Genomic DNA, 13,973 nt, shown 5'->3' on the forward strand with positions numbered 1-13,973 from the left:
AATCTTGAATGCCTTGTACCCTTGCAGTGAGTTGATCCACACAAGAGGACAGACTTTGAATGTCCATATCTACACCTGTGTCCTGAACCACCCAGAGATTTAGGGGAAAGGAAAAACAAAACACGCTGCAGAGGAAAAAAAAAATGGTCTCAGAACTTCTCTTATCCCTCTATTGAGATGCATTAACACTTTAACAGGCCAGCTGTACTGTTATGGTGACCTGGTGGTTAGGAGCACTAGGAATGACCTGATGAGCAAACTAGTAATACAGGACCAGCTCTGGGAAGTGGGAGCTCTGCTGACCGCAACCCCTAATCCTATCATAACAACTAGAAATAGCCGTGGAGCGTACCTGACTCTGCCTAGACGCCTCTTCACAGCCTAGGAGCTAACTACCCCTAAAGATAGAAAATAAAGCCTACCTTGCCTCAGAGAAATTCCCCAAAGAAAACAGGCAGCCCCCCACAAATATTAACTGTGAGTTAAGATGGAAGTCACAAACACAGGAATGAAATAGCTTTCAGCAAAGGAGGCCGGACTTAACTAAACAGACTGAGGATAGAAAAGGCAACTTTGCGGTCAGCACAAAAAACTATAAAAACCACGCAGAGTGTGCAAAAGAGACCCCCGCACCGACTCACGGTGCGGAGGTGCCACTCTGCATCCCAGAGCTTCCAGCTAGCTTGGCAAAATCATGATAGCAAGCTGGACAGAAAACAGAGATAAACAATTTAACTAGCAGGGACTTAGCTTTTGCTGGAGTAGACAGGTCATCTGCAAAATCCAAGAGAGAACTGAACCAGTACTAGAACATTGACAGCTGGCATCAAGTAACGATCTGAGTGGAGTTAAATAGAGCAGCCAGCCTAGAACTAAATGAGGTCAGCTGGAGAAGGAACCTCAGAACCAGCAGCTCCACTCACAGCCACCAGAGGGAGTCCATGGACAGAACTCGCCGAAGTACCATTCATGACCACAGGAGGGAGTTCGAGAACAGAATTCACAACAGGTTTCCTCCTATTTCTAGTATGTTTATTCCCATACGGTACATACTGTGCACAGGTCCTATCCAGGATGCTAATAAACGTCTCCCATTTTCTTTGTGTATTTTTGTGTCTCAGGATATCGTCCCAGTTAATTGCACCAAGATCCTCTCTCATCCGTTGGAAATTTGCCCTCCTGAAGTTTAGCGTCCTTGTCACCCCTCTATTACACATCTTATTAAAGGATACATGAAAACTTATTATTTTATGATCACTAGTCCCCAAGTGACCCCCAACCCTTATATTTGCTATGTGGTCTGGCCTGTTGGTTAATATTAGGTCTAGCAGTGCCCCCCTCCTTGTTGGGTCCTGAACCAGTTGTGAAAGGTAATTGTCTCTCATAGTTGTCAAAAACCGATCACCTTTGCTGGAACTGCAGGTTTCTGTTCCCCAATCTATTTCAGGGTAGTTGAAGTCCCCCATAATAATGACTTCTCCTTGAGTCGCAGCTTCATCTATTTGCTTTACGAGGATATTCTCCATTGCTTCCATTAGTTTTGGAGATTTATAACAAACCCCTATCAGTAATTTATTTTTTTCCCCCTCCCCTTATCTCCAGCCACAGGGACTCTACATTTTCATTAAATTCACCTATATTATCACGCAGGATGGGTTTTAAGGATGATTTTATATACAGACACACCCCACCCCCTCGCTTATCTGTACGGTCATTTCTGAAAAGGCTATAGCCCTGCAAGTTAACAGCCCAGTCATGGCTCTCATCCAGCCACGTCTCAGATATCCCCACCATGTCATAATTATGCTCCAACAACATTAATTCGAATTCGTCCATTTTGTTGGCGAGGCTTCTGGCATTAGTATACATACATTTTATGTATCTCTCTGCACCTCTATTCTTTCTTACATTATTAAGTGCGCTTCAGCTTTAGGTTATGAACAGATTGCCGGACATTCTCCTTCAGGATTTTTGGTAGACCGCGGAATTCATGTTTCCATTTACCACAGCAAGTCTTCCAGTTCCTGAAGCAGCAAAATAGCCCCATACCATCACACTACCACCACCACCATACTTTACTGTTGGTATGATGTTCCTTTTCTGAAATGCTATATTACTTCTACGCCAGATGTAATGGGACATACACCTTCCAAAAAGTTCAAGTTTGGTCTCATCAGTCCACAGAGTATTCTCCCAAAAGTCTTGTGGATCATCGAGATGTTTTCTGGCAAAACTGAGACAAGCCTTTATGTTCTTATTGCTCATCAGTGGTTTTCATCTTGGAACTCTGCCAGGCAGGCCATTTTTGCCCAGTCACTTTCTAATGGTGGAGTCATGAACACTGATCTTCACTGAGGAAAGTGAGGCCTACAGTTCTTTGGATGGGTCTTTTGTGACCTCTTGGATGAGTCGTCGCTGTTCTCTTGTGGTAATTTTGGTAATTCAACCACTTCTGGGAAGGTTCACTGCTGTTCCATGTTTTCATTTGTGAATAATGAGATAATAAATAATATTGAAAATTTATGCGGCGGTAATCAGGCCTGAGTGTGGCTAGGGAAATTTAATTCAGCTTCCCAAAGATGCGATAAACCAGAGTTAATTTATGTTTTAAGGGGGAGGGGGACAATCACTTTTCACACAGGGCCCTGTAGGTTTGGATTTTTTTCCCTTAATAATAAAGACCTTCATTTATAAACTATATTTTGTGATTACTTGTGTTACCTTTCTCTAATATTTACATTTGTTTGATGATCTGAAACATTTAAGTGTGACAAACATGCAAAAGAATAGGAAATCAGGAAGGGGGCAAACACTTTTTCACATAACTGTATATCCAATGTTTCCTGCATTGAGTTTTGGAATCTCATCATCCAAAACTCTGCAACCACCACGCAAAAAAATAAAATCGATCTGGAAGTTCAGAAGTAGAAAGAAACACATAGAGGAGTTCACGGCCAAAGCAAAGGTCAAATCTCTGTAGGACCGAGCCGGGAGTCGGAGTAGAGCAGGTTTATGTCTGTTCGGACAATCGGCTAGCGGTTATTTTCCAGGAAAGTTAAAATATATCTCCATAGTACAAATATGTATCTACAGTGCGCTCAACTCTCCTGAGAATATTAATGAGACTTCTGGGAAAAGTGGAACCATGTCCTCTCCTTGATTCTGGAGCCTGTAGTCCTCGTCACTCCAAGCCGCCATCCAAATCGCTACATGGACATCTGTCCTCAAATCACGACATTGTATAAGGAGGGAAGAGGACAAGAAGCTGTTATTATTGTTGCAAACCTTTTTATGCATAATGCATCATTGCTCAGATTCTCCCTGATGTCAGATTTCAGAACAAAGGAGGTATCAACTGTGCAGAAAATGGACTCACTGTGTACATACATTGCATTACTGATCCTGAGTTACATCCTGTATTATACCCCAGAGCTGCACTCACTATTCTGCTGGTGCAGTCACTGTGTACATACATTTCATTACTGATACTGAGTTACATCCTGTATTATACTCCAGAGCTGCACTCACTATTCTGCTGGTGCGGTCACTGTGTACATACATTACATTACTGATCCTGAGTTACCTCCTGTATTATACTCCAGAGCTGCACTCACTATTCTGCTGGTGCAGTCACTGTGTACATACATTGCATTACTGATCCTGAGTTACATCCTGTATTATACTCCAGAGCTGCACTCACTATTCTGCTGGTGCAGTCACTGTGTACATACATTGCATTACTGATCCTGAGTTACATCCTGTATTATACCCCAGAGCTGCACTCACTATTCTGCTGGTGCAGTCACTGTGTACATACATTGCATTACTGATCCTGAGTTACATCCTGTATTATACTCCAGAGCTGCACTCACTATTCTGCTGGTGCAGTCACTGTGTACATACATTGCATTACTGATCCTGAGTTACATCCTGTATTATACCCCAGAGCTGCACTCACTATTCTGCTGGTGCAGTCACTGTGTACATACATTTCATTACTGATCCTGAGTTACCTCCTGTATTATACCCCAGAGCTGCACTCACTATTCTGCTGGTGCAGTCACTGTGTACATACATTACATTACTGATCCTGAGTTACATCCTGTATTATACTCCAGAGCTGCACTCACTATTCTGCTGGTGCAGTCACTGTGTACATACATTACATTACTGATCCTGAGTTACCTCCTGTATTATACCCCAGAGCTGCACTCACTATTCTGCTGGTGTAGTCACTGTGTACATACATTACATTACTGATCCTGAGTTACATCCTGTATTATACTCCAGAGCTGCACTCACTATTCTGCTGGTGCAGTCACTGTGTACATACATTGCATTACTGATCCTGAGTTACCTCCTGTATTATACCCCAGAGCTGCACTCACTATTCTGCTGGTGCAGTCACTGTGTACACGCATTACATTACTGATCCTGAGTTACATCATGTATTATACCCCAGAGCTGCACTCACTATTCTGCTGGTGCAGTCACTGTGTACATACATTACATTACTGATCCTGAGTTACATCCTGTATTATACTCCAGAGCTGCACTCACTATTCTGCTGGTGCAGTCACTGTGTACATACATTACATTACTGATCCTGAGTTACATCCTGTATTATACCCCAGTGCTGCACTCACTATTCTGCTGGTGCAGTCACTGTGTACATACATTACATTACTGATCCTGAGTTACATCCTGTATTATACCCCAGAGCTGCACTCACTATTCTGCTGGTGCAGTCACTGTGTACATACATTATATTACTGATCCTGAGTTACCTCCTGTATTATACTCCAGAGCTGCAGTCACTATTCTGCTGGTGCAGTCACTGTGTACATACATTACATTACTGATCCTGAGTTACATCCTGTATTATACTCCAGAGCTGCAGTCACTATTCTGCTGGTGCAGTCACTGTGTACATACATTACATTACTGATCCTGAGTTACATCCTTTATTATACCCCAGAGCTGCACTCACTAGTCTGCTGGTGCAGTCACTGTGTACATACATTACTGATCCTGAGTTACATCCTGTATTATACTCCAGAGCTGCACTCACTATTCTGCTGGTGCAGTCACTGTATACATACATTACATTACTGATCCTGAGTTACATCCTGTATTATACCCCAGAGCTGCACTCACTATTCTGCTGGTGCAGTCACTGTATACATACATTACATTACTGATCCTGAGTTACCTCCTGTATTATACCCCAGAGCTGCACTCACTATTCTGCTGGTGCAGTCACTGTGTACATACATACATTACTGATCCTGAGTTACATCCTGTATTATACCCCAGAGCTGCACTCACTAGTCTGCTGGTGCAGTCACTGTGTACATACATTACTGATCCTGAGTTACATCCTGTATTATACTCCAGAGCTGCACTCACTATTCTGCTGGTGCAGTCACTGTATACATACATTACATTACTGATCCTGAGTTACCTCCTGTATTATACCCCAGAGCTGCACTCACTATTCTGCTGGTGCAGTCACTGTGTACATACATACATTACTGATCCTGAGTTACATCCTGTATTATACCCCAGAGCTGCTCTCACTATTCTGCTGGTGCAGTCACTGTATACATACATTACATTACTGATCCTGAGTTACCTCCTGTATTATACCCCAGAGCTGCACTCACTATTCTGCTGGTGCAGTCACTGTGTACATACATATATTACTGATCCTGAGTTACATCCTGTATTATACCCCAGAGCTGCTCTCACTATTCTGCTGGTGCAGTCACTGTGTACATACATTACATTACTGATCCTGAGTTACATCCTGTGTTATACCCCAGAGCTGCACTCACTATTCTGCTGGAGCAGTCACTGTGTACATACATTACATTACTGATCCTGAGTTACATCCTGTATTATACCCCAGAGCTGCACTCACTATTCTGCTGGTGCAGTCACTGTGTACATACATTACATTACTGATCCTGAGTTACACTCAGTATTATACTCCAGAGCTGCACTCACTATTCTGCTGGTGCAGTCACTGTGTACATACATTACATTACTGATCCTGAGTTACATCCTGTATTATACTCCAGAGCTGCACTCACTATTCTGCTGGTGCAGTCACTGTGTACATACATTACATTACTGATCCAGAGTTACATCCTGTATTATACCCCAGAGCTGCACTCACTATTCTGCTGGTGCAGTCACTGTGTACATACATTACATTACTGATCCTGAGTTACATCCTGTATTATGCCCCAGAGCTGCACTCACTATTCTGCTGGTGCAGTCACTGTGTACATACATTACATTACTGATCCTGAGTTACATCCTGTATTATACTCCAGAGCTGCACTCACTATTCTGCTGGTGCAGTCACTGTGCACATACATTACATTACTGATCCTGAGTTACATCCTGTATTATACTCCAGAGCTGCACTCACTATTCTGCTGGTGCAGTCACTGTGCACATACATTACATTACTGATCCTGAGTTACATCCTGTATTATACTCCAGAGCGGCACTCACTATTCTGCTGGTGCAGTCACTGTGTACACGCATTACATTACTGATCCTGAGTTACATCCTATATTATACTCCAGAGCTGCACTCACTATTCTGCTGGTGCAGTCACTGTGTACATACATTACATTACTGATCCTGAGTTACCTCCTGTATTATACCCCAGAGCTGCACTCACTATTCTGCTGGTGCAGTCACTGTGTACATACATTACATTACTGATCCTGAGTTACATCCTGTATTATGCCCCAGAGCTGCACTCACTATTCTGCTGGTGCAGTCACTGTGTACATACATTACATTACTGATCCTGAGTTACATCCTGTATTATACTCCAGAGCTGCACTCACTATTCTGCTGGTGCAGTCACTGTGCACATACATTACATTACTGATCCTGAGTTACATCCTGTATTATACTCCAGAGCTGCACTCACTATTCTGCTGGTGCAGTCACTGTGTACATACATTACATTACTGATCCTGAGTTACATCCTGTATTATACTCCAGAGCTGCACTCACTATTCTGCTGGTGCAGTCACTGTGTACATACATTACATTACTGATCCTGAGTTACCTCCTGTATTATAACCCAGAGCTGCACTCACTATTCTGCTGGTGCAGTCACTGTGTACACGCATTACATTACTGATCCTGAGTTACATCCTGTATTATACCCCAGAGCTGCACTCACTATTCTGCTGGTGCAGTCACTGTGCACATACATTACATTACTGATCCTGAGTTACATCCTGTATTATACTCCAGAGCTGCACTCACTATTCTGCTGGTGCAGTCACTGTGTACATACATTACATTACTGATCCTGAGTTACATCCTGTATTATACTCCAGAGCTGCACTCACTATTCTGCTGGTGCAGTCACTGTGTACATACATTACATTACTGATCCTGAGTTACCTCCTGTATTATAACCCAGAGCCGCACTCACTATTCTGCTGGTGCAGTCACTGTGTACACGCATTACATTACTGATCCTGAGTTACATCCTGTATTATACCCCAGAGCTGCACTCACTATTCTGCTGGTGCAGTCACTGTGTACATACATTACATTGCTGATCCTGAGTTACCTCCTGTATTATCCTCCAGAGCTGCACTCACTATTCTGCTGGTGCAGTCACTGTGTACATACATTACTGATCCTGAGTTACATCCTGTATTATACTCCAGAGCTGCACTCACTATTCTGCTGGTGCAGTCACTGTGTACATACATTACATTACTGATCCTGAGTTACATCCTATATTATACTCCAGAGCTGCACTCACTATTCTGCTGGTGCAGTCACTGTGTACATACATTACTGATCCTGAGTTACATCCTGTATTATACTCCAGAGCTGCACTCACTATTCTGCTGGTGCAGTCACTGTGTACATACATTACATTACTGATCCTGAGTTACATCCTGTATTATACCCCAGAGCTGCACTCACTATTCTGCTGGTGCAGTCACTGTGTACATACATTACATTACTGATCCTGAGTTACATCCTGTATTATACCCCAGAGCTGCACTCACTATTCTGCTGGTGCAGTCACTGTGTACATACATTACTGATCCTGAGTTACCTCCTGTATTATACTCCAGAGCTGCACTCACTATTCTGCTGGTGCAGTCACTGTGTACATACATTACATTACTGATCCTGAGTTACCTCCTGTATTATACTCCAGAGCTGCACTCACTATTCTGCTGGTGCAGTCACTGTGTACATACATTCCTCCTCCATGTTTCTTTACAGGTGAAGACTAATAGCGATTATTTGGATGGGTGGATTTCCAAGCTTCTGTGATTTATAACCCTGTAATTATGTGACTATTACGGTTCCAGTCAGCGGATTAAATAAATCAGCAATTTATATAAATGTAAAACTTCTAGACTAACCTAAAAAAAAAACACTTCCCCTTTAAGAGCTGATTTTCCAGTTTCATTAATGGCGGAATTCTACTTCCGCCCTCCCTAAGTCCTGGAACACAAAGAGGCGTGGTCTGGACCACAAAAAATATTGCTATAGGTTGTGAACTGGAGGCTCACCTTGTCAATCAAACATAGCTCCTCCCACTTCGTCGCCTGGGTTTGCAGCACCATTCAGACTGTACCAATTTGGACTAATGAAAATGGAGCAAGAATGTAATGGTCCAATGACGAGCTGGTATCCTGTCACATGACCGGTACAGCAGGTTACCCCTTCCATAGTTAGGTTGCGCGGTGCGGCCGGGCCATGGTGGGCAGCAGTCAGCTGGAGAACGCGAACCCCCTGATCTACGAGCGCAGCGGGGAGCGGCAGGTGACGGCCCAGGACGAGGACGAGGAGCTGCACGACAGGATCGATGACAGGGAGATATTTGATATCCTTTCACCTATACGATTGCACCGATCGTTATCGATCGTTTAAAGGGGCAGATTGCAAAAATAAAGTTCCGTCTGTTTTGGGGTTAATGAGTTCTGCAGCCTTCTTTGCATTGTACCCAGGCTCTCTGCTTGCTGTCAGTGAGTAGGGACATTGCTGTGTGGAGGCAGATGCCGGTGCGGAGGCAGATGCCGGTGCTGCTCACAGCTGAGGGTTTGTTACAGTTGGATCTGACCTCAGGAGTTTCTTTAACTTTGTACATCTGATCCGCTCCATTAATGACCCGGAGCATCCGCTGAGCCTGGAGGAGCTGAACGTGGTGGAGGAGATCCGGGTGAAGGTACCGGGGCGGGCGAGCGGCCATCGCTGCCACATGTGCACCCGCTAGGGGTGGCGATCGGCAGCAGCGGTGCAGGACTGACTGCAGCTCTAGTCACCGCCAAAGCTGCTGCAATTTTGCTTGTTTCCAGTCACATTACAGTAATTTTTGTCTTTTACTCTAGTCACCCCCAGAGCTGCAGCTACAGATATTGCCTGTCACACTTGTAGGCGTGTTTTTGTCTTATACCTTAGCCACCCCCAAAGCTGCGTCTACGCTTCTGCTTGTTTCCAGTCATCCTGTATTTGCAGGATTTTTTATTGTATGCCCTAGTCACACCCAGAGCTGCAGCTTCCTTTTTCCTTGTCTCCAGTCATCCTTGGCTTGCAGGAATTTTGCTCTTCTGCTCTAGTCGCCCCCAGATCTGCAGTTATAATTTTCCTTGTCTCCAGTCAGCAGCTTACAGTAATTTTTGTCCTCTTATTCTAGTCACCCCATAAGCTGCAGCTACACTTTTGCTTGTCTCTGCAGCTCTGGATGTGACTAGAGTGTAAGACAAATTTTACAATAAATTTTATTTAACATTTTTGTTTATACTCTAGTCACCTTCAGAGCTGCAGCACCTCTTCTGCTGTTCTCCAGTCATCCTCTGCAGGCATTTTTGCCGTGTGCTTTAGTCCACTCATGAGCTGCAGTTACAATATTGCTTGTCATTTTTTATTTTACTCTAGTCACCCCTAGAGCTGCTTCTGCTTGTCTGCAGTCATCCTTGGCTTGCATTAATTTTTTCTTCTACTCTAGTCACCCCTAGAGCTGCACTTATCATTTTACCTGTCTCCAGTCACCTTCTACCTGCAATAATTTGTTTTATACTCTAGTCACCTCCAGAGCTGCAGCTACACTTCTGTTTGTCTCCTGTCATCCTCCGTTTACAGGAGGTATTGATGTGTGCGCTAGTTCTCCCAAGAGCTGCAATTGGACTTGTCATTAATATTTGTATTTATTCTCCAGTCACACTCAGAGCTGCAGCTACAATTTCCTACTCTACAGTTATTCTCAGTGTGCAGGATTTTTTTTTGTCTTCTACTCTAGTCACATCCAGAGCTGCAGTTAGAATGTTGCATCAAGCCCCTGGTCGTGGGGTGGGGGCGTTCACTGAGTCCTGGGCTGTAGAGCCACGTACAGGGATGGGAATGTCCATGCAGACTTGTGAGTGCAGCTCTGGAGGTGACCAGAGCCGAGCGGATGCTTTTGCTCTGATCTCCTTCCTCCTGTGTGGCAGGCAGACGATGCCGGGAGCGCGGTGTCTGTGGAGTTCACCCCCACCATCCCGCACTGCAGCATGGCCACCCTCATCGGACTGTCCATTAAAGTCAAGCTCTTGCGTTCGCTGCCCGAGCGCTTTAAGGTGGGTGATGGCTGCGGGTGGGTGATGGCTGCGGGTGGGTGATGGCTGCGGGTGGGTGGCCGGTGGCTGCGGGTGGCCGCGCGTACCGGAAGAGACTCGGCAATGCCAGTCAATGGGTGCGAGGAAAAAAATCTCATGGCACTCAGACCACCCTTCTCATAGGAAGCCGGACCCTTCATCAGTAAATTCCCAGCCCGAACCGTCAGTATAGAATAGATAGATGTCCGTGAGATCATCAGTGCTCGGCGCGCGTTGTCTTCTGTTCTTGTATTTAGCTAATAATAAAGTAAATAAATGACAATAATGGCGTGGGGGTCCCCCTTTATATGTAATAACCAGCTGAGGGGAAGCAGACAGCTGTGAGCTGGTCTTATTAGTCTGGGAAGGGGCCAATATCCATGGAGCTTCCCAGCCTATTAATATCAGCTCACAGATGTCTGCTTAGCCTTTACTGGTTATTTAAAAAGGGGGGACCCTAAATAATAATTACTTCGGGTCACCCCTATTTTTGATAACCAGGAAAGGCTAAGCAGACAGCTGATATTTATAGACTGGAAAGGACCATGGATTTTGGCCCCTTCCCAGACTAATAACACCGGCTCCCAGCCGCCCCAGAAATGGTGTATCCATTAGATGCGCCAGTTCTGGTTCTAGGCCTCGGCTCTTCCCATTTGCCCTGGGGCGGTGGAAATCGGAGCAATGGTTTCTACCAGAGACCCCCATAACTGACCCCATAGTGGATCAACGTCGGATCAGTTACAGTGACCCTGCACGGTTATTTGTCATTTAATCTCTTCTTTGGGCATCTTCTTCCTAATTCTTCTGTTACCTGCAGGTGGACGTTCACATTACGCCGGGTACGCACGCCTCCGAACACGCAGGTGAGGATTTTTGGGCACTTGGATGAGCCCTTGTCTCAGTGGGGTCTGCACAGTCTGAGGGAGGGCGGTGCAGGATGCAAAGGGCACGGCCGCCGCCGCCTTCCTGCTTGTGGTGCTGCAGTTCGGCCCTAATCCTTTGTCATGCTGAGCTGCAGTACCAGACACAGCCTCTAGTGTGGCGCTGTTTCTTGATGAGTCGCCTGGCTTTCCTCACTCTCTCCTGGCCATTTAAAGGGCCGCTGCATCTATAATCGGCTCATCGCTTGCATCCCAAGCTCCTGCGGGCTCAGTGTATTGTGGGAGAGAAATAAACACGTCTTCCACAACGCCACGCAGCCGAGTACAATCTATTACCGGAAATACCGGAAATGTCATTACCGAGCCGTCAGAACTGTCCTTGCAGCTTTGGATGTGACTGGAGTATAAAGTGATGTATGATCTAATTATTGACCCTTTTCCATTTTTTTTTAACTTTCTTGCAGTGAATAAGCAGCTGGCGGACAAGGAGCGGGTGGCGGCCGCCCTGGAGAATTCCCATTTGCTGGAAGTCGTGAACCAGTGCTTGTCCGCGAGGTCCTAGACTCCGTCCCCCAACCTCCCCCCCCCCCCCCCCTCCTGTTTACAAGAGCTCGCTGCTTTATTGGTTGTAATATAGCGCCCTCTAGTGGTGTGATTTATTCTGTGTTTTTACACTTGTGCAGAATTTTTTTTTTTTCTTTTTTAACGCCTTACCCAGTGTATCCATGATGTTTTGCCTGATAAACATGTAAAACCTAAATAAAACAATTTTATTTCCTAATATCATATAGCAGTCACTTCTGTTTTTCTGTTACATTGCTCCAGATCTCCTGCATAAGTGGTAAAATGGTCAAACTGTGTTTACCTGCAACCACCACCAGATGGAGCTCTCCACATAAAGGTTTATATGGCTCCCATTGAACTGATGTGCAGTGAGCGCCCTCTAGTGGTAGAATTGTATTTGCTTATCTGGCTGAAGAAGGAAAACGAAACTCTTGATATAAACCTTTTTTTTTTTTTTCCAGAAGTTTTAATAAATCCGCCCTTTTCCTCATAACATTTTGTCTCCTACCTGGGCAATAGGGGGTCTTCATATCTTCATTGCTGAAGGAAATGCAGTCTGGAGAGCAAGGAGCATTTTCAAGATCTCTGCTGATTAAGTAGAATGTGTCTTCTGGTGCTGTGAAAAGATGAGTAAGGGGCCGCAGCTGCCCCCCAGGCCACACGCATGTTGGGAGTTATAACAATGCACCAGGTTAGAGTTGTGATCAATAGTGTAACCTACAGGCACCACTATCCCCAGCCATTACAGCGCAGCAGTGGGGGTCCCGGTGCTTGGGGCCACACACCATCAATTACTGCTCAGGAGAAGCAACCACTGGTGTAATTCAAAAGGAAAGATGGATAAGAAGAAGAAAGGACTGTGCCTGTAAAACCCTCAGTCACAAGAAGATCTGCTGTCAAAGTCCTTCCATATTCTGAGTTCAGATGTGTTTTCAGATAAGGCCACCAGATGGCGATGTTCAACTGAAAAAGATCATTCCCGTAAGTCAATGCAGAACCAGGAGATTTTACAAGATAGTAAGGAGTATGCTGGTATAACCTGGGCATCTCCTATATATAACTATATTGTACAGCTGGTATAACCTGGGTATCTCCTGTATATAATTATATATGTACAGCCGGTATAACCTGGGCATCTCCTATATATAACTATATTGTACAGCTGGTATAACCTGGGTATCTCCTGTATGTAATTATATATGTACAGCTGATATAACCTGGGCATCTCCTGTATATAATTATATATGTACAGCTGGTATAACCTGGGCATCTCCTATATATAATTATATTGTACAGCTGGTATAACCTGGGCATCTCCTGTATTTAATTATATATGTACAGCTGGTATAACCTGGGCATCTCCTGTATATAATTATATATGTACAGCTGGTATAACCTGGGCATCTCCTGTATATAATTATATATGTACAGCTGGTATAACCTGGGCATCTCCTGTATATACTTATATATGAAGAGCTGCTATAACCTGGGCATCTCCTGTGTATAATTATATATGTACAGCTGGTATAACCTGGGCATCTCCTGTATATAATTATATATGTACAGCTGGTATAACCTGGGCATCTCCTATACATAATTATATATGTACAGCTGGTATAACCTGGGCATCTCCTATACATAATTATATATGTACAGCTGGTATAACATGGGCATCTCCTGTATATAATTGTGTATACATACAGATGGTATAACCTGGGCATCTCCTGTATATAATTATATATGTACAGCTGGTATAACCTGGGCCTCTCCTGTATATAATTATATACAGTGGGGCAAAAAAGTATTTAGTCAGTCAGCAATAGTGCAAGTTCCACCACTTAAAAAGATGAGAGGCGTCTGTAATTTACATCATAGGTAGACCTCAACT

General features: G+C 44.3%; 1 protein-coding gene across 1 annotated transcript; it reads left to right on the forward strand.

The window, feature by feature from the left end:
- The first annotated feature begins 8,648 nt into the window (after positions 1-8,648).
- On the forward strand, positions 8,649-12,307 carry CIAO2B (cytosolic iron-sulfur assembly component 2B). Its single transcript, XM_077282140.1, has 5 exons — positions 8,649-8,893; positions 9,156-9,235; positions 10,497-10,622; positions 11,458-11,503; positions 11,986-12,307. The coding sequence occupies exons 1-5, from the start codon at positions 8,767-8,769 to the stop codon at positions 12,081-12,083; spliced, it is 477 nt and encodes a 158-aa protein (XP_077138255.1). The 5' UTR covers positions 8,649-8,766; the 3' UTR covers positions 12,084-12,307.
- The last annotated feature ends 1,666 nt before the right edge of the window (positions 12,308-13,973 follow it).

This window comes from Ranitomeya variabilis, chromosome 2, assembly GCF_051348905.1.
Source record: "Ranitomeya variabilis isolate aRanVar5 chromosome 2, aRanVar5.hap1, whole genome shotgun sequence".
Classification (NCBI taxonomy): Eukaryota; Metazoa; Chordata; class Amphibia; order Anura; family Dendrobatidae; genus Ranitomeya; species Ranitomeya variabilis.

Bases quoted from the DNA above. Each gene is read 5' to 3' on its own strand.
- CIAO2B (XM_077282140.1), top strand. From the start codon at position 8,767: ATGGTGGGCAGCAGTCAGCTGGAGAACGCGAACCCCCTGATCTACGAG. The intron at 8,894-9,155 runs ATATCCTTTCAC...TTAACTTTGTAC, and splicing joins CGATGACAGGGAGATATTTG to ATCTGATCCGCTCCATTAAT. The intron at 11,504-11,985 runs GTGAGGATTTTT...ACTTTCTTGCAG, and splicing joins GCACGCCTCCGAACACGCAG to TGAATAAGCAGCTGGCGGAC.